The 27521-nt window shown below is 44.6% G+C and overlaps 2 protein-coding genes across 2 annotated transcripts in view; one reads left to right on the top strand and one right to left on the bottom strand.

The window, feature by feature from the left end:
• PAPSS1 (3'-phosphoadenosine 5'-phosphosulfate synthase 1) overlaps window positions 1–3806 on the bottom strand; it is a 119923-nt gene extending 116117 nt beyond the window's left edge. The window contains exon 1 of the mRNA XM_075608454.1: window positions 3477–3806. Coding sequence (XP_075464569.1) covers window positions 3477–3539 — 63 coding nt within the window. The 5' untranslated portion in view covers window positions 3540–3806. The remainder of the gene's footprint in view (window positions 1–3476) is intronic.
• Window positions 3807–11494: 7688 nt separating this feature from the next.
• LOC142498014 (uncharacterized) lies at window positions 11495–25595 on the top strand. The gene is made up of 5 exons (XM_075606556.1): window positions 11495–11813; window positions 13199–13276; window positions 13640–14311; window positions 24642–24836; window positions 25285–25595. The coding sequence occupies exons 1-5, from the start codon at window positions 11537–11539 to the stop codon at window positions 25593–25595; spliced, it is 1533 nt and encodes a 510-aa protein (XP_075462671.1). The 5' UTR covers window positions 11495–11536.
• The last annotated feature ends 1926 nt before the right edge of the window (window positions 25596–27521 follow it).

The raw sequence follows: 27521 nt of genomic DNA, 5'->3' as shown, positions 1-27521 counted from the left end.
CAAACAGATAAACATGGGCACTGTAGCCAATATGCTTGAATTCAGCCAGCAGCCCGAAGAAAAGGAAACAAGGAGGCAAACACACTCATTTAACTTTAAGGATAATTACACTAAGGCTGAGGCCCCGGTCTCTCTGCTGTAACGCGCGCCCGCACTTTTGGCTGCGCGTTCAGCCGATTCCCCGGTCTGCAGCTCACTGCAGGAAGAGAGACCGGGGGACAGGCCGTGGCGGAGGAGTGACGGGGGCGTGGCCATGACGTCACCCGGCAGGTTTGCCCTCATTGGCTGAACCGCCGGGGGGCGTGCCTAATAGCTCGACGCGAGTCCTGCTCTCAATTCTATTGAGAGCAGGAGCAGCTCTCGCGCGAGCACTGCGGCCCCCCCTCGCAGCGGGCCCGGCGCCATCGCGGGGAGGGCTCTTGTGCGCGCAACGTCCGCCACAGCGGACGCTGTAGTAGGCAGCGGGGGCAAGGCATAAGTTGTTTAACTTTTCTGTTTACCTTTTATGCGACACTGCTGTCTTTACACAATAATCATAACATAAGCAGTTGTATAAAGCATCAGCCAATGTACAATGTCCTGGAACAGGATTGTCTAAATTCCTGTGTCATTTTGTAGCTCATAGGATTTATGTCTCCCTAGTTCAGCTGCCTGTAATTTCCCGTCCCAGCAGCTAGCTGCATGTGAGAGGCAACATTATTGACATATGTAGAAGCACATGCACACCGCTGGTAGGTGCTGGAGGGGGGTACTTATCTGCCGGTGCGCTGTATCCAGGGAGGTCCAGACATCCCAGAGGTACTTGAGCAAAGGAATGGAAGCAGGCACACGGTCTTACTAAAGGTGCAGTTTATTGTGCCACCAAAGGTCCAACGTTTCGGCAAATAGATTGCCTTTATCAAGGAGAGGGCTATGCCTTGATAAAGCTATTGCCTTGATAAAGGCAATCTATTTGCCGAAACGTTGGACCTTTGGTGGCACAATAAACTGCACCTTTAGAAAGACCGTGTGCCTGCTTCCATTCCTTTAGGCAACATTATTGATACATATGTTGTTTACACAGCCCTAGTCAGTGTTGGTTGCCTTAGCAACCTCCTAGTCTCCTAAACAGAGAGAGGTCTATTCCAACCCCCCTTGTCTCTGTTCACAGTTAGTCTGATCCTGAGACTATTCCTGTTTCCCAGATTCCTTTACACTTCCTTTCTAATCTAGCTGCTGAGTAAGTACATCTCATGCTATTCACCTCCTGGCAAGTATCACCATTTTTTTACCTTTCCCCACTATCAAGCACCCTCACTATAGAGAGGCTCTCTCACTAAACTATCATCTACAAGTGCCTGTGTGTCTATGCTTTCCCCAATAAAAAGTGAAGCAAAGACAAAGAACTTGTTGTGCTTGTAAAAGGAACGAGTTAAGCTATCTAGCCATATTTCACCCCGCGTATACCCTGTGGCTACAGAATATACAATTTATAATTCTTCAATTATTGTTTTTTTGATCCCACAGTCAAGAGAGAGGATGCGTCTGGCAAACAAAAGCTAGACAGAGTCCCATCCTTCCAACCCAAATTTGACATCTCAAGATATTCCTACTTTAAATAAGTTATGGTGGGTAAAAAAAAGTGACAAAAACCCTCCACCTTATAGCATACAGGAAATTAAAATATCACGTGTGAGCACATTCACGTCTTAGGTCGCAATTATAGTGAGCCCGATGGCGAGTGCAATTTTGCACGCTGCGTGAACAAAGTGCAGAAGCTCTTTCGTACCGGCCATAATGCGCGGGCGAACGATGAAAAGCGACAGAGCAAAAGATTTTTCAAAAGACAATTTTTTTTGTGTTTTCGCGCGACTGCCGCGCCACGTTAGTGGTTCAGCCAATGAGGGTGAACAAGCCTGGTGACGCATCCGCCACTCCTCCCCATCGCCTCCAGTCTTAGCGCACCCCTCGCTCGGACGACGGGTGCGCACAACGCCATGCGCTCCGTCGCGTGCCTACTATAATCTCCGCTTTAGACAGGTCTGCAACCCTGCTTTTCACCATTATATCCTAGCATACTGTACAGTTCTTCCACTGCAGCAAGGGACTCTGGGAAATGACATGCAAACAGTGGCAGAGTTCCCATTAAACATGAGCCTAGGGCGGCAAAAATTTCCACCCCTATATGCTTTTGCCACCCATTCAGGCCTATCAGAGCTAATGGGAAGGCACTTACCTGTGTCGAGCGCCTCCTTGCTGTCGCCCTCCTGCTTGTTTGGAATCCCAGCGCCAAATGACGCCGTGTGACGTCACCAACGTGCCATCGCACGGCGTCTCATTGTTTTCATGGCAATGCGCCGCCGTGACTTCGCATGCATCATTTGCCACTGGGATTCCAAAGGACAGAAGGGCGGCAGCAAGGAGACGGCCGACACAGGCAGATTTTGAAATCCGCCGCTGCATGAAAATGAGCACACAACGTCACCTTTTGCTTCAAATCCATTTTAACATGGACCCCTATAAGCTTATGCCTGGGTTAAAGTGCATATTCCTGTAAGAGAATGCTCGGAGCAAATGGAGGAATGGAGAGGTACATGGCACCTCATTCCTATATTTCAGTTGTGGTTAGCGCGTGCCAACACCATTGATGTGACCAGCGTTCGCGAGCGTTAAACGGAATGGAGCCAAATCGTGCTCGTTTCTGCAATCTCAGAGGTAGAGGTGAGAATACTGGAGCCAAGGTAACGGCTGCTTGTCACAGATATTCTAATAAAAAGTTTGGCTGTCCCTCCCCTTTGCCCAGAGCCCTGTACTGTATGTCTATATATTGGAATAAGAGTATTTCCAGACATGTATCTTACCTAAAAGATATTCTTGTCTACAAGTTCACACTTTAGGTATCTTATTGATAACCCCCACCTGACTTACATATGCAAACAATTAGCACAGACGCGTTATAAACCTCAAGAGCAATATCATAGACGGGGATATTTTTTTTTATTATTACAAATCTGACCTTCTGCTAAGTCAGAGATTGGGAGACGAATGAATGAAGTCACTCATTCCTGCTCTGCTGCCTGGTCCCCTGTAGGCAAGCCGCCAGCAACACGGTGCCACATATACAGCTGAGACAACCCCATGCTGCAGCTTCCTTATAGACCTACAACACATGATGCAATAGGGAACTTCCTTTACACACAGACCACCGATACTAGTGACCCCCTACACATTATCCGATAGCAAAGCCAACCCTCTGAAGTCAATGTAAAAGTGACTGATGCATCAATGCTTGGATCACAAGAAAACCACATGAGGTATGTGTAATACACACGGGAATACTGGCTCTGCCGGGAGGTGTGAGAGTTCTCAGACAGAACCCCAGGATCCCCAGCGTTCTATCGTTAACTTCCCAAAGCTCCATTCACAGAACTGCCGCCTCACTTCCTTCCCCCCAGGGAGGCTGCCTCCTGCTCACACACACAGCGCTGCCAACTCACCCAGTTCTGCATCTTGCTGCTCAGCTTCACTTTCTTATTACTCCGGTTCTCAATTATCTCCATGACTGCTGCCGGCTTAGGTCGGTATCTCAGAAATAGATAGGAGATGAGGATGACAGCCGAGCAGGGTGAGGGGGCTAAGATAACGGTTTCGTGTTTATTTTTTTTATTGGATGCCCGGGTAATTAAGCAACAAGTATGTACACAGAGTAATATGCGACAGGGACAACAATCGAGATGCTCTGAGCTGTGAGGAACAAGAAGAGGGAGTGTCTGTATATGCAAACCGCCCCCACATACGGAGACTAGTTACTGTGCGAGGACTGTGGCTTCTGAGGTCCGGATTTAATGCGGCTGCGCTGAACATCGGAAGTGAGGCTCAGCTGAGCTCACAGCTCCGTGCAGGAAATGAGAGCAGTGAGAGCACAGACCCTGTATATTAGTGTATGGGGCTGGTGCATGAAAGTCTCACGGCAGCAAAACTGGTGCAGAAAAAAAAAAACCGGCACCGCATTTATGCAATGGGATTTTTTTCTGTGCTACATTTGGGCCAGTGCTTTCCCCCACATTTGCAGCTGGGAGACTTTAATCAGCACCTATGTACCGAGGCAAAAGTGGAGCTGATCTGGGGCGGAAAAAAAACCTGCCCCCGATGTAAGGGAAAAATGCTATTTCTTTCAATGGCATTTTTTTTTCTCATACATATTTTGCCTCAGAATTGCGCCACTTTTGCCTTGATGCATATGCCCTTATGCCTGTGTCATAGTCTTTGGGGACGTAGGTGATTAAACACTAAAAAGTCACATCTGCATTTATGTCAAACTAGACAAAATAACATCCTGATGTAGGTGCTTATTGTGACGGGAGGGGGTAACCAGGCTCTCAAATAAAGGTTATCCCGTTTTGGTTACCTCTGATCAGTGTATAAGGGTCTAAGGCTGCGCCCCCGCTAGCGCTGAGTGGGCGACGCTTGGCGAGGTGACTTGCATATATATAAATATATATGCAAGTCCCCGCTCACGCTTATGCGCGGGCACACACGCTCACCGGCACTTAGGTAAACAAATTCGTTAAAATTTCTAGCGCGCTCAGCTTCCCCTGCAACGTCCCCCGTCGTGTGTCTCCACCCCCCTCCCCCCCCTCCGCGAGCGCTTGCGAAAATGTTAAGGACACCCGACGCTCATGCTAGGAGAGCTCTCCAAGCATGAGCGCGTTCAGCGCCAGCGGGGACAAAGCCTAAGAGAGTTAGCTCTTGGGCCCAGTAACATTGTACTGTATGCAATAAAAGTATTTGATGTGTTTTTCCCTCTCCGGGCGTGCCAGTGAGCAGGGATTGCTAGGGTATGAGTTTCAATGCGGGGTTTTGCGAAGGATCCGTTAACAGAATGTGCCTAGGAGGTTGATTCTCGGATACATGTAGGTACATTGTCTCGGCAATATGTCCCCTTGAAAACGCAAGCACAACTCACCACTAGGGTACCCTGCTTCAGCATAGCCCAGAAAGGAAAAAAACAAAGGACAACTTCCTAAACCAGTGCTCATGCCTGTGCAAAAATGTATTAAAAATGTTATTGGTCGCTGTAGTTGTAAGCCACAAGCAGTATTTCTTTTATAAATGCACATTTGTTGGTATAACTTGGTATATGAATGTGAGTACTAATAGAGAAATGGTCATTTGTGCTCCCGCATGAGGGTATGTTAAGATGTTAAGGTATATGGGATGTCAAGGAAACAAGTGTAAAAGGGAAGCCTGACCCCCTAAGACAATAATACAATAACCCTTAGAGCTAGACCATTAACATATAAACTTGAAGTTTCATCATGTAATAGGATAAATGAAAAAAATGTGCAAATGCACATGCACCTAAGTGCAATTGGGATGCGCTAGGTGTGGCCACAAGCTACTGCTTATAGGTATAAATAGTGACTTGGGGTGTGGATAATGGACCAATAGTGTCCTCCAGACTACGGAGTCACAAATTCAACAACAGTATATAAAACCAAGGAATAGAATACTAAAAAAAACATTATTCATAAACCTAAACAACAAGAGTGTATATATAATAAATTGTATAAAAATATAGAGAGATGCAGACCCATCCCTGACGAAGCCACATTACGTGGTGAAACTTGTAGGAGAAGGAGCTGAGCGCAGTACACAGACTGCAGTGGGAGCTCTCACAAACCACTCCGCGAGCTGCAGCATTAGCTGGGAGGACGGACAATGAGACTGGACGCCCGTCCCGCTGATGTCACAGCGGGAAGAGCCTGGGGAAAACAGCGCGCCGACAGCAATTAGACGGCATCTGCAGAGGAAATCTACAGCCCCCGCCGAGCATCGGAGGCAACAGGTCTCCAAGCGGATCATCGCCCGAAACAGCTGAGCAGTTCGGCAGACACCACAGAAGTGAACATTGTCCTTGCAAACTCCAGCCAGCAGCAGAGGCACGAAGGGAGTGAGACTCCACACTATTTACAGGCAATTATCCTTCTTTATCAACTTCTTTATCATATACTTGGTTTTATACTGTCGCGGCCGAGTTTATTCTAACATTTACCCGGTCTCGGCCGCGACAGTTCCCGGGCGCGCGCCGAGGTGTCCCGTGCGCGCGCCGGAGCCTCGGAGGATCGGTCCTCCGATCGGGGATTCCCCCTCTCCGGGTCCCCCGGAGCCCCCCACCGCCATCCCCCACATTACAGCAACCCAGGGCTCCCTCGGGGAGCCCTGGGCACGCGCGCCATGCGCGCACGCTCCCAATGAAGCGTGACCGCGCATCGATGACGCGCGGCACGCCGAGGGAAGAAAACGATGAAACCGGAACACCACGCGGCTTGCGGCTCGAGCTGAGATAGAATAAAGTGTGCCGCTACTGTATTTAGGTTTTTTTTTTTTTAAGTGCATAACATTTTATGTTGTCCTTTGTCACCACAGGTGATACATAAAGTCTAAAAATGGTACATTGCGTCCTTCACATTTTTTTCTTTCGTCATGTAATAGTCATATTAGAGTACTCACGACCTCCGATTTCTGGAATCCTGGTAACAGCGTGCTCTCAGCCCAAAGTGAATATCAGAAACAATTCTCCCGAGGGCGGGGATACTGGCGGTGCACTGCGTGCCGATTTCAGTTCTAGAGTATTTGTGGCAGTTCGCGGTCAGGAAGGACCAAGTTCTCAGAAGAGAACGTACTTTGACGTGTGGAATTTCATGCCGATTTGAGTTCCAGGGATTTCTGGGCTAAGTCCCGGTCAGGGTAAAACTCATCTACTGAGTTCCCTGCTCCTAGGAAAGTCTAGTTTTCGACCCCAGTCCCAACGTAAGTGTCTTTTTGTCTGTTTTGTGTATCATTTTGTGTATCATTGTGTGTAAGCGAATTTGTGCGAATAAACTTCAATTTATTTCATTACCTTGTTTTGCTCAATGAATGATCCTGGTAAAAAGGTGTAAATCGCCTGGTCTCCCGTGACACATGCCATTACAAGAATGGTTAGCAGTCTAAGAGAAACCCTTTATACTGTACATCATAAAGCAGAACTCTTCTATTAATTCTCAGTGAAAGAGCCACGCGCTTTTTAAAATATAATTTAAGGTGCATTTAAAGGGATATAGGGGAGGGTATGGGGAGGGGAGAGAAAGGTGGGCGGGAGAATGAGAGGGGATGGGGGGGGAGAGAGGGGGATGGGAGGGAGAGAGGGTATGGGGGGAGAAAGGGGATGGGGAGAGGGGGTGGGGGAGGGGATGGGGGAGAAAGGGGGGATGGTGGGAGAGGGGATGGGGGAGAAAGGGGGGATGGTGGGAGAGAGGGGATGGGGGAGAGCGAGGTGATGGGGTGGGGGAGAGAGGGTGATGGGGGAAGAAGGGATGAGGGAGAGAGAGGGGATGGGGGAGAGAGGGGATGGGGAGAGAGAGGGGATTGGGGGAAAGGGGATGGGGGAGAGAGAGGGGATGAGGGGATGGGGGGAAAGGGGATGGGGGAGATGGGATTGGGGAGAGAGAGGTGGGGGGAGGAATAGAGGGGATTGGGGGGGTGGAGGGGAGAGTGGGGGATGGGGGGAGATAGGGGATGGGGATAACAAGGGATGGGGGGAGAGAGGGGATGGGGGAACGAGGGGGGATGGGGGAGAGGGGATGAGAGAGAGAGGAGATGGGTGAAAGAGAGGGGGATGGGGGGAGAGAGTGGATGGGGAGGAGAGGTTGAGGGGAGAGAGGGTATTGGGGGGAAGAAAGGGGGATGATGGAGAGAGGGAGATGGGGATGAGTGGGAGAGAGAGGATGGGGGAAAGAGGGGATAGGGGGAGAGGGGATGGGGGAGAAAGAGGGGATGAGGGAGAGAAGGGATGGGGGATAGAAGGGATGGGGGATAGAGGGTTTATTGGGGGTGTAACAGGGGACTTACCCTGTTCAGAAAACTTGCCTCTAATCCAGCAGTGTGCTGGTTAATTGACCAGCACCTGGCTGATTAGAGGTGTTAGAAAAAGCCTGTCTCTGAAACAGCAAGTGAGACTCCTTAGCACACCTGTGAGCTGAACAAGGAGACAGACGTCTTGAGCCTGCCAGAAGAGACTGCACGCTGCCAGCAAGACACAGGGGAAAGTACTTCTAAACCTGGAGAAAAAAGAAGCCTTCCCCTACAAGAGACAGATAAGACTTCCCTTTCTAAGACTTTTAGTATATCTGCACATATCAAGATATATGTTTGGGGCTGGGACACATGCTAATCTAAAGGGAGTTGTGGACTGCATAGGTTTAACTAGAAATACTCCCAAGTGGAACAGAAGCTTTGTTTGACCCCTTATTTGCATACGTTTGGATGTTTTCTTGTGTTAAAGAAACAGGCGCAATAAAAGCCGTATTTCATTTTGCCTTAAAACAGTCTCCATTGCATACCTCTGCACATGTCCTCTTACAGGGGGATAGAGGGGTGATGGGGGGAGAGAGAGGAGATGGGGGAAGGAAAGGGGGATGGGGAGAGGGGATGAGTGGGAGAGAGAGGATGGGGGGAGAAAGGGGATGGGGGGATAGAGGGGATGGGGGAGAGAGAGGGGATGGGGAGAGAGAGGGGATGGGGGAAAGAAAGGGGGATGGGGAGAGAGAGGTGATGGGTGGGAGAAGGGATGGGGAGCTAGAGGGGATGGGGGAGAGAGGAGGATGGGAGGAGAGAGAGGTGGATGGGGCAAGAGAGAGAGAGAGAGAGGGATGGGGGAGAGAGGGGATTGGGGGGAGAGGTGATGGGGAGAGAGGCGATGGGGGGGTGAGAGAGGGGATGGGGGGGAGAGAGAGGCTGGGGGAGTGAGGTGGGAGGAGGAACAGAGGGGATTGGGGGGAGGGGATGGAGGGGAGAATGGGGGGAGATATGGAAAGGGGGATGGGGGGAGAGAGAGGGGATGGGGAAAGAGAAGGGGATGGGGGAGAGGGGATGGGGGAGAGAGGAGATGGGGGGGTGAGAGAGGGGATGGGGGTGAGAGAGGGGATGGGGGAGAGAGAGGCTGGGGGAGTGAGGTGGGGGGAGGAACAGAGGGGATTGGGGGGAGGGGAGAGAGGGGAGAATGGGGGGAGATATGGAAAGGGGGATGGTGGAAAGAGGGGATTCGGGAAGAGAGAGTGGATGGGGAGAGAGAGGGGGATGGGGGAGAGAAGCGATTGGGGGAGAGAGAGGATGGGGGAAAGAGATGGGGGAGAGAAAGGGGGATGGGGAAAGAAAGGGAGATGGGGAGAGAGAGGGGATCAAGGAGAGAGAGGGGATGGGGAGAGAGAGGGGATGGGGAGAGAGGGGATGGGGGAGAGAGGGGATTCGGGAAGAGAGGGGATGGGGAGAGAGATAGGGATGGGGGGAAAGAAAGGGGATGGGTAGGAGAGAGAGGATGGGGTGAGAGAAGGAATGGGGTGAGAGAATGGATGGGGGGAGAGAAGGGATGGGGGGATAGAGGGTATGGGGGAGGGAGAGGGTGTGGGAGAGAGGGGATGGGGAGAGATAGGTGATGTTGGATTGAGGGGGATGGGGGAAAGAAAGGGGGATGGGGAGAGAGAGGGGTGGGGGAGAGGGGATGGGGGGAAAGAGGGGATGGGGGGGAGAGGGGATGGGTGGGAGAGAGAGGATGGGGGGAGAGAAGGGATAAGGGGATGGGAGAGATGGGTTGGGGGGCGAGAGAGGGGATGGGAGAGATAGAGGGGATGGGGAGAGAGAGGGGTTGGGGAGAGATTGGGGGTGGGGGAGAGAAAGGGGATGGGTAGAGAGTGGATGGGTGGGAGAGGGGGTGGTTGGGAGAGAGGATGGAGGGAGAGAAGGGATGGGGGAAAGAGGGAATGGGGAGAGAGCGGATGGGGGGGAGAGGGGATGGGGGAGAGAGGGTGGGGGGAGAGAGGGGATGGGGGAGAGAGAGGGATGGGGAGAGAGGATGGGGAGAGAGGGGATGGGGGAAGGAGAGAGGGGACATTGTATTGTCATATCTGTTTGTATGCTATTTTTAATAATTATGCTTTTCTCTATTTCACTCACCTATGATTTTCACCTATTTCCTCTGTGGCTATCATCTAGCATTATGGGCCTCATGCAGTAAGCGACGATTATGTGAAATCGGCAAGCTTATCGATTAGTCATGTTATTGGCGTTTTTTCCTCTCCGTATGCAGTAAGTGCCGAATAGATTCAAAATCAACCAGAAAACAAATCCGCCCACTCTCACGATGATGAGCCGATCACACACAGGTGTATCGGCGTGCATGGCGGGGTGCTGTTAGGTTGCACAATCACAAATCTTGCTGAATCAGGCGAAACAAGCATGTTTTTGATTGCGCGCCATATTTAAAGGCAACGTGTACTGCTAATCATTCTCTGTGTTGTTGGGAGTGAGAGAGAGAGAGAGACGCACAGAGCTGGACGATTGAAGATTTGCATATTGACTGAGAGACTTGTTGTGTATTGGGTGAGCTTTGTCCTTTGTTGTTTTGTTTACATCTTTGTCTTGTTTTATATGTGGAAGTGGGTCGTGTGATTGCCTGTACATTTATTGTCTGTTTTTTGTGAGTGCTGGAAGTATGCCCGCAAAGCGTGGGAAGAGTGATGCTGGTGGGAGTGGGAGTGCTACTCGTGGGAGTACGCGTCGGAGTGAACGTACTGTTCAGGGGAGTGATGTTGCTGGTGCACCGAGTGGTGTTGCTGGGAGTGGGAGTGCTGTTGCTGGGAGTGGGAGTGCTGTTGCTGGGAGTGGGAGTGCTGTTGCTGGGAGTGGGAGTGCTGTTGCTGGGAATGGGAGTGCTGTTGCTGGGAGTGGGAGTGCTGTTGCTGGGAGTGGGAGTGCTGGTGCTAGGAGTGTGAGTGCTGGTGCTAGGAGTGTGAGTGCTGGTGCTAGGAGTGTGAGTGCTGGTGCTAGGAGTGTGAGTGCTGGTGCTAGGAGTGTGAGTGCTGGTGCTAGGAGTGGGAGTGCTGGTGCTGGGAGTGCTGCTGGTGGCGCAGTTGCTGATGGGGTGTCTGGTGGTGGCGTGCTTGCAGGTGGCCAGCTTTTGGAGGCTCTTCCATTGGAAGAAGGAGAGTCCAGTCAGCACCAGCCAAGCTCTGACCCTAAACCTGCTCGGAAAAAACGTGTGGAGAAGCCACGTAATCCTCGCTTCAATGACCAGGAAAATAGGGCTCTTGTCACTGGCATTCTGGAGCACTATGACAGTCTCTATGGACATTTAGTAGGTAAGTGTAACTTTACATTTATTATTCAAATACATGTGATCCTAGGTCATCTGAGTTTTGTTCATATGCAAATATGGGTACACAATATCTTTCTATGTTCATTAGTGTGGAAACACAGCTTTTTATCATGCCTTACAAGGACAAATAAACACAGGCGGTCAATTTGCCACAACTGCATACAATATGAATGCAACCTTGCTTACATGTATAGGTTTAGTAGTGAATGCTCATGTGCTGCACATATTACACATAAAACAGCATGTTTGCTATCTCTTGGAACAGCTAGCAGTGTAGGAAACTGGTGCTTATATTATTATTCATTTACCTCATATCTTTTATATGTTTTTCAAGGGCGGACAAGTGCAGCAAGCAAAAAAGAAATGTGGGACACAATAGTCATTGGTGTCAATGCCTGTGGGAATAGTGTCAGGGACAAGTATCATTGTCGGAAAAGATTTGATGATATTAGGTCCAAATTGAAAAAGAAAATACAAGACCAACGCGTGCATGCTACTGGCACTGGAGGTGGGCCCACACCACAACGTCTCATATTGACTCCATTGGAGGAGCTGCTTCGGCCAAAATTACTTACCGTCGTCGTGGAAGGCTTGGCTGGTGACCGTGACATTGGAATTTATCCGTCACAATTTCCAGCAGGTGATAAATATTACTGTACTAGGCGTGTCGTTGCTTACAGTTATTTTGCATATTTACACTGCTTTTTATACTGTCTTCACAATATAAGCATACCTGCATCTATATATGTATATGTCTGATTCTGTATATATATATCTCAAAATAGACATATATGTTGTAGTCCTACTAAAAGCAGTAACTAATATAGCACGTGCCATTGCGTGCTCATTTACATGTGAATTCCCAAAATGCATTGCTGCAGTGGAAGCAATTGATGGTGGGCGAAGATGGGGAACAACAGGGTAGTACACATGTGTAACACATGTTAATCAGAAATTATTACTAGGTACAGAACAGAAATATGTAGAATATTATTGTGTATTTTATTGATTTTACTCCGACAAACATGACATTACTGCCTATTTTAAGCATGCATCAAAGAAATTGCATGTAACGGCCTACAAACATCACTGGCACTAACACATCTATAGTTGCTTATGAAAAGGTCCATTTTTGCTTTATGTCATATACAGACAGCATAATGAGGCACACGTATCATATGTTATGTCATTGTTTTCATAACTTAAACACTGCAGATGACTACTTAGCTCATCTACCATTGTGTTAAAGCAGCTGCAATTAATATCTCATCACAGCATACACTTCAACAGAGGGGGTGGGGTTCAGCACACACACTAATTACAGCCTCATTTCACGGTCAACTTAGTTCAGACCATTTGCACCTGTTTCAAGTCATTGAAAGGTGTGGCTGATTAGGCTTTTTGGGGAAGGGAATACCTTTCTTACAACCTGAATAGCACAACTGAAGTTAATCACACTCATTTGAAAGCTTAACTCTAGCTACTAAATGCCCCAACAACTCATTACTTATCAAAGCGTACGTCACACATTAGTTCACTCATATCTATAGTTGAACTACTATGAAAGACACATTATCACACACTGCATGTGTTGTCTTGTTGAGTCACAGCCACATTCAGGTGTGCCACATCTTCGATTAATGTACCACACATATCCTCTACCAAAAACAACACTTTTTGCAATATGACCACCTTCATGATAACCATTGTGAATGGTCATCTCATGATAGTTATGTACATTATGATACTGATATCACTACACAACATATGATTTTTATGTACTCATTTAATCTATTTATCCTCACGCATTACTGCAGAAACATAGTATGTTGTATGTTAGGGAACTCAAAAATTCTAAGTACACAGGCATGTACAGTGTTATTACAACTATTTATGTTCACTTTCACACACATTTTCGGTTAAGGAACTGATGTTGTTAGTTAATCATAAATACAGAACATACAATAAGTGTTTGTTCAATATTTACACATGTAAATGTAAAACTTATGTTATTGTTATATATAGTTGCCCCTGGAGGACATGTGTCACCTGAGATGGAACAAGTGTCTTCACCTGGGTCAGCCAGCTCAACACTACTAGAAGGTGAGTGTATCATTTGCTGCCCATATAATATGTGCTCTTCTATATGTTATGTTGTCATGTGCATTATTTGTTTTGCACATCTTCTTTAAATAGGATTACTTAGTGTCAGTGAAAATTAAGTGTAAGGCAACATGTATTGTGTTAGTGATGTTAATTATCATGTAGGACTTCTGAGTTTAGAGCAACTTTTCATTCATTCATATTTCATACTGAGTCCAAACATTATTCGTAAGTCAAGGTAGTTTTTAATGAGGTTATAAAACGTATGCTAACATGTTAGGTGTTACTTAGGACACAGTACAATTACATAGTAACACAGCATACATTAACATGCCATTTAATAATGTGTACATTTCTTTTTAGAACATCATGGTGATGAGGATGATGAGGATGACGCCACAGAAGAGACTGAAATACAATCATGTGACCATGAAGAGGTGCCAATAGAAACTGTTGTACCGCCAAATCGTCCATCAACTTCCACATACGATGCAATTGTAGCTTCAGAGGGAAAAATAGTGGACGCAGAAAATCGTCGCCATTCAGACATGATGACAGTGCTGGAAAGGATGATTGGACTGCAGGAAGAAACAGTATCACAATTGGCACATCTCCACAGAGTCTTCATTGAAGTGCCTAAACAGTTGCAAAAAATCAACACCTCATTCGAAGCATTAGTTGTTCAGCAAACACAAGCTAATTACTGGAGAATGACTAATGTACCACAATTCAACACCTCCCAGCCAGGATCTGTTCATGCAGGTCAGTTTTCACCACATTCATCTGATATTCATTCACCAGGCCCAAATGTTACCGGTCAAGTAGCAGACATTGCTGTGCAGGTTCCTGATGACATCCTACCGCTGCCATCTGTACAAATTCAGCAGCAGACACCTACAAAGGAGGCGACAAAAACAAAACAAGACACACATGAAACAGACCAACCATCACTTGTGCAGTGTCTACCAACTTGCTCACATGTGTCACTGGGCACAAGCCCTGTCCGTGAACAGTCACTACCCAAAAGCCCTGTAGGTGAGTCGCTGCCCAAAAGCCCTGTAGGTGAATCGCTGCCCAAAAGCCCTGTAGGTGAATCGCTGCCCAAAAGCCCTGTAGGTGAATCACTGCCCAAAAGCCCTGTAGGTGAATCACTGCCCAAAAGCCCTGTAGGTGAATCACTGCCCAAAAGCCCTGTAGGTGAGTCACTGGCCACAAGCCCTGTAGGTGAGTCACTGGCCACAAGCCCCGTAGGTGAACAGTCACTGGCCACAAGCCCTGCCCGTGAAGTGCCAGAGGCCACTCAAAGTGGCTCTGTTGTGCCTAAAGTTGGTGGCAAAAGAAAAAGGAAAATTCAAGAGACAACAAGCAGGCCTGTTACTCGCTCGCAAAAGGAACAAAAAAAATAAATGTTATAATTCAGAAAATATGTCTTTGGCCTTGTTTTGTTGACTTCAGATTATCTAATTACTATTGTATGTATGCTGAAGACTGTGTTGTTTCCAAACTTTCAACTATGTTCTTGTACACGTGAAGTTTTGGAAATGTTAACACTCATAATTAATTGTGTTATAAATATTTATGTTGTAATCGTCTGTTCAGTAATGGTCCACCAGGAGCCAGTTGCTAAGTTTAGAGAAGCTGCCATTGACTTTGCAGCAAAACATTGCATTTGGGTGTGTTAATTGATGTAAGAATTGCATATGCATATTAGTCACATGCAATTATTAAAACACCTAAGTAAGTGCAAACATCTTTCTTGTACGTGTACAGCAGGATTATGTGTAAATTATTACTTACCTTTGCCTTGCTTGGCCATTGTAATTTTGTCCTTTAATCAGTTGTGTGTTCGTTTCTATAACATCTCAGAATGTATAATAATATATATACACACACACACACACACACACACACACACTGAGTGAGTGTGAGTGTGAGTGTGAGTGTGAGTGTGTGTATATATATATATGTATATATGTGTATATATATATGTATATATGTGTATATATATATGTATATATGTGTATATATATGTATATATGTGTATATATATATGTATATATGTGTATATATATATGTATATATGTGTATATATATATGTATATATGTGTATATATATGTATATGTATATATGTGTATATATATATATATGTGTATATATATATATATATATATATATATATATATATATATATATAGTACTATATAAACTGGTATACACAAACTAATACACTTCATGCTTCCTTGTGAAAACACTATTTTAATAATACAGGCCTAATGTTTGAGAAATATCCTAAGTATGAGACTCTAACAGTATTGTGCTTAAACAAATGTTTATTACTTAATTCAATCATGTTTCTCACCATTTAAATAGGTTTCATACAAGGTATACTTAATGCCATCAATGTTGTGTGTACTCCTGCAATATAAAAAAAAAAAAAATATTATATATAAATATATATATATTTTTATAAGAGATATATTTTTATATATATATATATATATATATATATATATATATATATATATATATATATATATATATATATATATATATATATATATATATACACACGTATTTAAACTCATGCAGACAGGGAGTTAACCAGACTTTCACATACACACAGAAATGTAAGCGGGGAAAAAACATTTCTTTTTGCAGGTGTGTTTTTACTGATATGCCTGGCTAAGAAATATTTTCACACACTGGTCTTTGTTAGTTTTCAAAAAAACACTATGTGAACGCATTCACAGTCTAGGGATGTTTTTCACAAACGAGATAAAAGAAGGAGAAATGTTTCTCCCACAGTCCCATATCACGAACCACAACTGTTAACCCAATTAGACAACCAAATCCAATTGGCGTTTGAAATAAGGAGTCAAAGTAGTTACTTTTGTTGACCTTGACAAGGAAAAACAGGAGTTTGTTAGCCATTCAGCACATTCATTTTGATGAGCAAATAACACAGACCTGCACACAGCTTTTGTGCTACTCAGACATGGCTGATGAATTCGTTAACAATATTAATCCCCTTTTAGGGTATAAGTACATGATCTGTGAAGCCATCTTGAACAGTCGCGGACAGAAAGCAAGCACACGCCAAATCGATGATTTCATTCGAGCAAAATATCCTTATTACCAAGACCGTAAGCATGCACGGAATTTTAATTCCTCAATAAGATTCACTTTATCAAGTAATGACTTTTTTGAACGTGACCAGGATAAGCTACAACACACCTATGGTTTCTGGAAGATTGCCCCGGAAAAACAATTTCTCCTGAAAGACGGCACTTATATTGTCGTGAAAGGCATATTTATTCCTAATGGCAATAGCAATGTATCCGCTACTACTGATCCGTTTGAATCGATACGTGCTGCAATATCTGCAGCCTCCATTCCTGAAACCCACATTGTACAAGAACAAAAGTACTATGATTATGTACCAAGCCTTTCAGCTGAAATTGCATTGGAATGGGAACCGGAAGAAATGAACCTACCTCCCGACCAATTATTTGAAGAAAGCAGTGGCGATTCCTATGAGCGCATCCTGGAGGAGATATGTGCCATACTGGATTCAGCGGTTGGGTTAAGCGTGGATGAAAATGGCTTGCATTTCTGGAGCGACCAGTTGCAGCCAGGCGAAGAGTTAATTCTAGAAGAATGGTAAATATAACAATCGTTATGCGTTGACTCTGCGTTTAAATTTTTTTTTTTTTTGTAACCACCATTTTCACTTTCAATGCGTGGATACAGCGTAACATTGCAGACTGCATAACATGTAGCGATCACAAACAAATTGTTTCCTAATACAATATAGTAGGACCTGAAAGAGTAGTACACATTGCTGACGGAATAAATATACGTACTTTCCTATCCCTTTAAACATATTAGCAACATTTTACCATTACTCTAACACATACCTGTTTTGTTATCATGCAACATCTACAACATTGAAAACCGGGTCCACCACGTATGACGTGGGACCCTTGTCATGGGCCAAGGCGTCCTTAAAAAGGATTAGTGATGTAAGTCCCGCCCCCAAGCGACGTGCGCGCCTCAAAGCCTATTGGCTGTCATGTTTTGTTATAGTAACGGTAACTGCAGTGTGTGATGCGTGCGGCTCAGTGTTTGTAGGCGTACCCTGGGCGTTAGCCGAATGTTAATTGAGTGGGAGGAGTGTTAGCGTGCGTTTCACGCTGGCTTAACATGACGTCACACGTATTGCATTTGCGCATTGTGTTATCGGCCGTGCTTTCTGTTCAAACACGTCTGTTTAAAAAGAATACAGATGTACTCGTTTAGAACGAATGTAGTTTCGTCTTCATTGTATTTGAAATAAAGATGTTATGTTTACTGGTATTTTCAACATGTATTGAACGCACAACGTACGCTTTGTTTTGCGCATGCGCTAACAGTTAGTGGAGCCAAGCGTGAAGTGCGTGCGCACACAAAGATGAGCGCGCACATCTTTCAGTATACAGGCAACGTTCACTTCTTATACATAGTTATGCCTGCTACAAATTTAAAGAAACATTACATACTGATGAACAGTTTTACTTCTAACATATAAGTGACTGACGTGTGTATGTACACAATCATATAGAGCTGCGTAACGCGTTGTCACGGATGCATATCTAGTAAGGTGCCATCTTTGACCATCATGTGTTTGCTGTATTTCAGAGATGTCGGGGAAGATACAATCGGATCAATGTATGATTTCAGAAGAGTCTACCTTTATATGAGATGATTGTGAGGAGGAGCCACCGACTACTATACTACATATGGAACTAATTTTATATTGCTTGCAGCGCTTATTAACAAACAATTAAAAATGTGATACCCTTATGCCTATATTGCATAAGCACTTAATTAACATAATGATGTTGCAAAAGAGTGCCTCATGAATTTTTATTGAGTGTTCTTTAATGACTACTAACATTTTATGACATGGTGTGTTTTATATATAACAACCATTCCCACTCTGCTAACACATTTGTGTATTCTTATATGTAATGGAACGTATGACTGTCGAAACTATGTAACAATAATAATAATAATATGAGCATGTTCATGTATAGGGCTGCTAGTTGTACGCAGCGATTTACAGACACATGTTTCAGCCTGAGGTCCCTGGCCCGTGGAACGTACAAATGTTTTTTTGCCGCATGAGGCACAGGGAGATAAAGTGACTTGGCCAAGGTCACAAGGAGCCCACACCGGGAATTGAACCAGACTCCCCTGCTTCAAACTATCAGTGCCAGTGTGTGTCTTTACTCAGTGAGCCACTCCTTCTCCCAATGTAAAGGACACTTACAACCAAGTAGCCATTTATTTTTAAAATCTCTTGTTACATGGGTATGTAGATAAAATGGTTTGGGACTGTAGCAAATAATGTTACTGGCCAGATGTTATGGTCCCCTCCAATGCATGATGTTCTGAATATGACATCACCATCATGTTATGAAGTACGTTTCTGTGTATATTTCATTAACCTAACTAACTATAGTTTACTGTGTTTATTAATCGTTTAGAAATACATAGTATAGTCAATATGATGATATAAGCTACCATAATAAAGCTGGTGTTATCATTTGTCGGTGTTATACATGGATCCTACACCAATTGATAGAGACACAAACAGTTGTCTTAAAAAGTGTGTCTATGCTAGTGATGAATGTGCTCCCGTAAGTAAACAAATAAGTACAGTTATCCCCTTTTCTCCAACCACCTCTATATTACATTAATGGAAATTATAAGGAAACATACATAAAATGTGATGAAATGTGAGTAATCATTTTGTAATACAATGCACATGAAAGCTCAAGAGTAGCTAAATGCATATACATGATACAGAAAGTACATATATGTAACATTTGTGTTTAAACCAATATGTTGGGTTTTTAGTTCCAATAATTATAGGAAGATTGAGGTAGCCACATCTTATGAGAGATGTCAGCAAATATACATACCATGATCAGTCATACTGGAGATATACCTATAATGCAAAGGAACAATATATAAATTGCAAACATTGACATGCCATCTTCAGTACCGTAAACAACACAGCAAAGTGTGTATTTGGTGTTAAATGTACAACACCATGTATATTTCATGACATTCAAAATGTAAATCAGCCTGGTGTACACATCATATGGATGTACATGTTACACTGCACCAATAACATTGTATGTAAGCATACTAGAAGCATGAATGATTATGGGCATAATATGTGTTTTGTCTTAGCATAAGGAATAACACAATGCTAAAATATTATTGCTTTGTTACCCAAGTTGTATTCACATACACACAACTAAAGTACAATTGAAGAGGGATTATATAACCTGTGCAACAATAACATACCGGTGCCACATCCCTTTGTGCACACAGCAGAGAAAAGAAAGGTGTGCAACCCATATTCATCTGTGTCCTAACAGAAGGTTATATAAAGAAACATTATTGTTAATATAACATAATTAAACTATAAAAGTAGTACTAGGAACATATGAGTTTGTACTTACAAGAAAAAAATGAATTGATGAGATTCTGTCGTGTCTGGCCACCACTGGCTGTTTGTTCATTTTCAGCAGCTACATGGGTGGGATGCTCGTCTACCAAAGCCTCAGCTAGGTCTGACTGTACATTGTGCCTGAGTGCAACATTGTGCAAAATGCAACAGGCAAGGATAATATCAGACACTTTTTGAGGCTTGTATAGAAGAGCCCCACCAGTTCTGTCCAGACACCTAAACCTGGTCTTGAGTAGGCCAAATGTCCTCTCTATAACAGATCTTGTAGATATATGGGCTGCATTGTACCTGTCCTCTGCTTCAGTTTGAGGGTTTAGCACCGGAGTCAAGAGCCACGGCCTAATTCCGTATCCTGAGTCACCTATAATGAATGGAGCACACATAAGCTGACATTAGTGATCAAATTGTACAATGCCAACATTCCTAAATCAACATGTGTTTTGTGTTAGAACATGTAAATATGTACTCACCCAGCAGCCAACCAGGTTCAAAATGTCCCTCTTCGAACGCATGGAAGACTGAAGAGTTCCTCAGGATAGAGGAATCGTGACTGGAACCAGGGAACTTGGGTACCACATGCATTATCCTCATCGTCGCATCACATACCACCTGTACATTGAGTGAATGGTAGTGCTTCCGATTGCGGTACACATGCTCACTCTGACTAGGTGCAATCAAAGCAACATGTGTGCAATCGATTGCACCCAGCACAGATGGTATCCCTGCTATATTATAAAAGCCAGTCCTGACTTCCAGCCACTCTGTCGCCTCTGTAGGAAAATGAATATAATTCCTAGCGCGTCTATTGAGTGCATAGAGAAACTGGGTCAAGGCCCGCGAGAATGTAGATTGCGAGACCCCGCCCACTATGCCCACAGTTGTCTGGTATGACGCGGAAGCAAGATAATGTAATGAGCACAGCATTTTCACAAGCCCAGGGACTGCACGACCTCTGGCTGTGAAAAAATCTAAATCCCCCCTTATCTCCTCATAAAGAGCTAAGATTGCTGCTGAACTCAAACGATAGCGACTTACAATCTCCTCCTCACTCATCCCATCTAACAGGGTTCTCTCCCTGTACAGACGCGGACGAGGCACAAGTTGTCTCCTCTGTCTTCTCCTCTGATCTCCTGTCCCTCTACCTGTCCCTCGGCCTGTCCCTCTCCCTGTCCCTGTCGTATCCGCGTCACTGTCACTGTCCCTCGGTGTGTCCCTACCTTGCCCTATATGATTCTCTTGATCATCAAGCATGTCATAGAAAAGAATGTTCCTGCGTCTCCTAAACATTCGCAACATTTTGAAATGAGTAGCTGTGAATGAGCAGGTAATGTGCGTCCTTTAAATAGGTATGTGATGATGTCAGGTGACATAGTAAAATGCAAGGTGTTACATTAACATAATAAAGTACTTCTGTGGCAAGCTGTGTGCACTTGTTGTTCTAAGTATTTGTTGTGTGTATTCTGCAGGGAATGATGATATTTGGCAATGATGTGACGTGAAGCTTTGTACAAAGATTGCTTGCAAATAAATAGTTGCATGTGCAATGCATGTAACACTTGTGAACGCAAGAGTCAGTCATGTAATGAGACAAAAAGGCTGAGATTGACGTGGGAAAAGTTTTGTGTAACATGTGTAATTATCCATGTTATTGTGACATGTTGGCAACAATGAATAGTCGTGTGCATATGCATGCATTTGTGTAAGGAGGATAGTTGGTATAGAATGAGTTTACAAGGTGTCCCAATGATGAATTACTGTACATGTGTGTATAAGTTAGGTTGAAGTGCTTGTAATGCAACGGTTACAATGTAAACATGCAATGTGATTGAGCGTCCAATAAGTGACGTCATGAAAATAGGGAGGACCCAAAAGTATATGTAAACATGAGAATACAGATGTACATGAACGTTTAAAGATGCGTGTCACATTACAAGCATTGTGTAATGTAAAGGAAGATGAATATACTGTGTATGTGTGACATGTGTGACATGTGTGACATCATGTAAATAATTGTCGCTGAGTTGAGTAAAATGTGTGATATGATGTGAGGTTCTCCTTTAAGAGTGTAGTATAGTATTTTCCCTTGCCACATCATCACATGATGAGTAATGTGACCCGCAAATGCTGAAAACATGTAAAAGTCGAATGTTATGCAAATAAGACACGTCAGCTGTGACACAATGCAGGGAATGCCCCCACACTGTAATGCAAATCCCCCTTGTATTGTGAGCAATGAAACGTAAACAGTACTATACTGTTATACGTCCCCGCTCCATTGACTTCCATTGATGTACAGAAGATTTTTTTTTTCTAAGTGCCGTTCCGGCAGCCTTAGCGATCGTTCTCCCGTCCAAAATGCCAACTTTAGTTGGCGGGAGAAATCGGCCATAACATCTCAATTTCGTAGTGCCGATCAGCCCCGATAAGCTGTTTTTTTTTGTTGAATCCAGCCGATTTAAAAAAGTGGCGATCAGTGTCGAAAACAGGCTTATCGGCAGGCGACTGGCCATAACCAAATTATCGGCTCCGAAACCTGGCGATATGAAGCACTTATCGGCGCTTACTGAATCTCAAACCCAATTTTGGCTATAACATGGCCATATTTCCCTTATCAACGCTTACTGCATGAGGCCCTATGTTCTATGTTGTCATAATTATCACACAGTATTATGCTATGTGCTATGTTTCATGCTCCTGGAATCAATCTACATTGAATTTCGTTTGGTGCAACTAGGACAATTGTCTTCTTCCAGAACACCTAAATGGTTGTATACTCTAATTGTGTGATTATTGTCACACCTCACCGAGACTTTAATATCAGGTGCCGAATATATTTTCTTTCGTCTTGCACAGTTTTTATCTGACATAGGTAGTCAGTATTATATTATTTGGCAGCCACCCCACACTAATTTGTTTTGTGATTATTTGGGTTATAAACTAATTAATTAGTATTTTTATATAAATGTTAGCGCTACATTTAAACTTAAACTGGTGGTGGATGTGAGAGTCTCTGGTAGGTTGTTCCAGTTTTGGGGTGCACGGTAAGAGAAGTATCCGGACGTTCCTCCTTCTCTTACCGTGCACCCCACTGTTCTATGATGTTCCTTCTACATAACATTTCAAAATTGTCAGGCATCCTTACAGTGTAAAGACTGCTAAGGATATTAACACTGAGTGCTTTTACTGTATAGATTTATTTTTATTGATTGTTCTTTTATTTACTTATTCTTGTTTATTTAAGCTGTCTCAGACAGTCAAAAGGTTAAACTAATTAATTCATTTATTAAGAACATTATCCAGCATGGATATTTAGAAATATGTACAGTAAACCTATGTACAAATCCTAAAAGGATACAATATTTTTTTCCCAACACAATAAATTAAATATATATATATATATATATATATATATATATATATATATATATATATATATATATATATATATATATACCACAATTGATAAGGATTCTGTAAAGCATTCGAACAATAATAAAAAACAAAATGAGGAGACCTCAAGGAGGGATAGAACCAAATCCTGGGAGATGCACTAAATCAAGAAAAAAAATAAAAATGTTGTGTGTGCTGAGCATGCGCATTGTAAGCCATTGTAAAACCAACAGCTGCCACTCATTTCTAGCCAACGTCAGGACATTTTCATCCGGCTGGATACATTCCAGGTGGGTTCTACCCATGCACCGCCATTGCTGGCAGCATCTCCAGCGCCAGCTCCGTCATTCCCTACGCCCAGGGAACCACGGATCCCGACGCCTCTACGTTATGGAGGGGACCCTATGATTTGTAGAGGATTTTTGAACCAGTGTTCGATCCAGTTCGAACTCCAGCCCTCCATGTTCTGCACCCATCGATCCAGGGTAGCCTACGTCATTTCCCTACTGACAGACGAGGCTTTGGCCTGGGCCTTCCCTCTCTGGGAAAAGGAACCCCTACTGAATAACAATGCAGCTGATTTTGTCCAAGCATTCATAAAAGTTTTTGATGCTCCCGGTCGCGGGTCCTCTGCTTCTGCTCTGCTCCTTCGAATCCGGAAAGGAACCCACACTGTGGGCTAGTATGCCATTGAATTCTGAACCCTTGCTGTGGAGATGGGCTGGAAAAATGAAGCTCTGCTGGCAGCATTTTGGCAGGGGCTGAGTGTTTAAAGGACGAACTGACTTGCCGGGACACCCCCAAGGATCTGGAGGAATTAATTGCTCTCTGTATCAGAATAGGTCTCTGGATGCGAGAATGACAGACCGAGCAAGTTCAGTCCTCAAAAACCCCAATAATTTGGCTTGTCCGAAATTGTCCTATATCGGGAAAGCTCCAGGGCCCAGTGAAGATATATTCTCAGGGCATTCCCTCTTTTCCTTCTCCATCTCCACTTTCACAACTCCTTCTGTCGGTTTCACTCTCCTGGGGACCAGCCTTCATCTTCACTCAGGCTTTTGTGGATTCAGGAGCTGCAGGGAATTTCAGTGACCACGCATTTGCGGAACTTCACTCCCTTCCTCTCCATACTAGGGATATTCTGTTAGTGGTAGTGGCCATTGATGAAAGACATCTGTTACCTGACCTGGGACCATCACCCTCGAGACTAATTCTTTGCTGGTTACGGTTGGGGCACATCACAAAGAGACACTGTCATTCTATGTCATTTGCTCTCCCTCGACTCCAGTGGTCCTAGGACTTCCTTGGTTGCGGCACCACAACCCTAAGATTGATTGGGCGACCAATCAAGTGACAGCCTGGGGACAACATTGCCATGGATCTTGTCTTGCAGTGTCGCACTATCTCAGAGGTTGGGCTTCCTACAGATACTTCCTCATCATGCCTTCCAGCTTCTTACCAGGAGTTTGCCGATGTATTCGACAAAAAACAGGCAGAGGAGTTACCACCACACCGACCTTATGATTGTGAAATCGATATGCTCCAAGGGGCCATCCCTCCTTCAGGCCGCACTTACCCCCTTTCGGAACCAGAAACCAAGGCTATGCGGGAATACATTTTGGAGATGCTTCAGCATGGGTTTATTCGTAAATTAAATTCCCCCTCTGGTGCAGGTTTCTTTTTTGTTTCCAAAAAAGATGGTTCTCTCAGGCCATGTATCGATTACAGAGGTCTAAATAAAATCACTGTAAAAAATCGATATCCTCTACCCCTCATTCCTGAACTGTTCGACCGCGTATGCAAGTTTACGATCTTTACCAAAATGGATCTACGAGGAACGTACAATTTAATTAGGATCAGAGAGGGTGATAAGTGGAAGACAGCCTTTAATACCCGTGACGGCCACTATGAATACCTGGTCATGCCATTCGGATTATGCAACGTATTTCAAAATCTCATCAATGACATTTTCAGGGATCTACTCGACCAATTTCTCATGGAATATCTGGATGATATCTTATTTATTCCAGTTCCTTGTCCAAACATCGGGCACAAATTAGACTGGTCTTCCAAAGACTTCGAAATCTGCCGCAGAAAGAAATTATGATGTTGGGAATTGGGAACTTTTGGCCATGAAAATAGCTCTAGAAGAATGGAGACATTTGCTTGAGGGGGCAACTTCTCAGATCACAATCCTTACTGATCCCAAGAACCTCGAATACATTGAAGGAGCAAAGAGACTCAGGACGCGTCAGGAGAGATGGGCTCTCTTCTTCACTCGGTTCAACTTTGTGATCTCTTATCGTCCAAGATCCAAGAATGTCAAAGCAGATACTCTATCCAGGCAATTCTGTCCAGACAACGCCAAGGAGATAGAGCAGGGGCCTATCATTCCATCTTCTTAGATCATCTCTGCAGTTTCATCTTCACTTCTGCAACAGATTTCACAGGCCCAGGCAGAAAATCCCAGGTCAACATCCATTCGTTCGTCCAAACTATTTGTCCCTCCCCAATTTCGAAGTCAGGTATTGCAATGGGGTCATAACTCCCAGACGGCAGGTCACCCGAGGGTCAGGAAGACATGTGATTTCATCGAACTAATCTTGTGGTGGCCAGAGATCCGCAAAGATGTGAAAGACAGTTTAGCAGCCTGTGTTATATGCGCCCAGACTAAGGTGCCAAGAACATTACCTTGTGGGCTGCTCCAACCCTTATCAGTTTCCACCCATCCATGGACCCACTTATCCATGGATTTTATCGTGGAACTGCCACCCTCCAGTGGTATGACTACAATACTGGTAGTACTTGATCACTTTACACGTCAAGCTCATTTTGTTCCTCTCATGAAGCTACCCACAGTTTCAGAACTATCTGAGATCTTTATTAAGGAGATATTTCGCCTTCATGGAGTCCCCACGGATATAGTCTTGGACAGCGGATCCCAATTCGTCTCAAATTTTTGGAAAGCCCTCTGTCAAAGAATGGGCATCTCCCTTAATTTTTCTTCTTCATACCAACCCCAGTCCAATGGACTCACGAAAAGGGCCAATCAGTCCTTAGAACAATTCCTGCAATGTTTTGTATCTGAACTACAGGACAATTGGGTTGATTTGCTCCCGTGGGCCAAGTTTTCCTGCAATTCTATGAAATACGGTTCCACACTGGAATCTCCGTTCTTTTCTACTTACAGGTACCAAAAAAAACACACACTTGTGTGATGCTCAAAACACAGAGCACATCTTGTAAGTAAAATCTTCAATGGTGTACCCTTACAGTAACCAAATATTGTGCACTGGAGTCTTCAATACTGAATGTATTAACTGGAACAAATCCCATTCTGCACAGCGGTAAGGATTCAACACTCTCTGATGTCCAGACTAATATATGCATCAGCAATAAACATAAAAGACTCACTTGTAGTTACACTTCTCTTGAAACCAGATACTGCTTGTCCTACTGCTTGGGTACCAGCGTGCGTCTGCTTGTTGTTGATAGCAGGTAAAAAGAAGAAAAAGGGGCAGAACACTACTCCTCCATTGAAAAAAGTATTAGGCAGAGAAAATGTTTACCCAAAGTAATGAAAAAATGTATTGATTAGATGATGCAAACACAGACATGTGAGCCTCTGAACAGCACCTACGCGTTTCAGGCAACAAAGCCAACTGGTGTAGTAAAGAGGGACTCCCAACCCCATTTGCCTGTGTAATTATCACATGGGTCATTTTGTAGTTCCCCCGCCAATCTAACCAGTGAAGTTGCATTTTAAGTATTTCACTCCATTTATGGTGATGGATGGATTAATATTTTAGGGTATATAAAGTACATGGGATTGACAGGCTCCACAATCCCCTGAGGAAGTGACCAATAGCATCACAATACGCATAGAGAGGAGCCTATCTGTGTTGCTGACCGGTGTGTAGTCAGCCTTTCAGTGATGTCATGTGAGGATCCGCCGTTCTGGTGCGGCTGACCCTTTAACCCTTGCTCGGTCATCTGATCCCCATGGCACTCGAGAGTGGCAACCTGGCGGTGGTACTTACGCGTGGCGAGCGGGTCCTGCGCGGGCCCCATTGGCCTTTTCTGTCTCTGGGCGCAGGGCACGTTCTCTTCCTCCAGTCTTGATGCGTGGCGTGTGCGCGGTGCGAGTCACCCCGTCGGTTTGCGGTCTCTACCGCTCGGTACCGCCCCAGTCCTGATGTCGGTACTACGCGGCCGTGCTCCTCATTCCGCCTCTGTTCCTGCAGGTCCCGCCTCTGGTCTCCACCCCCGTACTGGCACGGGTCTCGTGGCGCGCGATGACGACGCGAGACCGGGTTGTCTACGGGTTGCGT

The sequence above is a fragment of the Ascaphus truei genome, chromosome 1, assembly GCF_040206685.1.
Source record: "Ascaphus truei isolate aAscTru1 chromosome 1, aAscTru1.hap1, whole genome shotgun sequence".
Classification (NCBI taxonomy): Eukaryota; Metazoa; Chordata; class Amphibia; order Anura; family Ascaphidae; genus Ascaphus; species Ascaphus truei.
Note: the sequence above shows the minus strand (reverse complement) of the source record. Positions and strands in the feature narration are given on the sequence as shown.

What these genes read in the sequence shown, in the direction of transcription:
- LOC142498014 (XM_075606556.1), top strand. Translation starts at nt 11,537, where the DNA reads ATGTGGGACACAATAGTCATTGGTGTCAATGCCTGTGGGAATAGTGTC. An exon ending in TCCGTCACAATTTCCAGCAG is followed by an intron (nt 11,814 to 13,198) that starts GTGATAAATATT and finishes TGTTATATATAG; the next exon opens with TTGCCCCTGGAGGACATGTG. An exon ending in GCTTCAGCATGGGTTTATTC is followed by an intron (nt 24,837 to 25,284) that starts GTAAATTAAATT and finishes AATCTGCCGCAG; the next exon opens with AAAGAAATTATGATGTTGGG.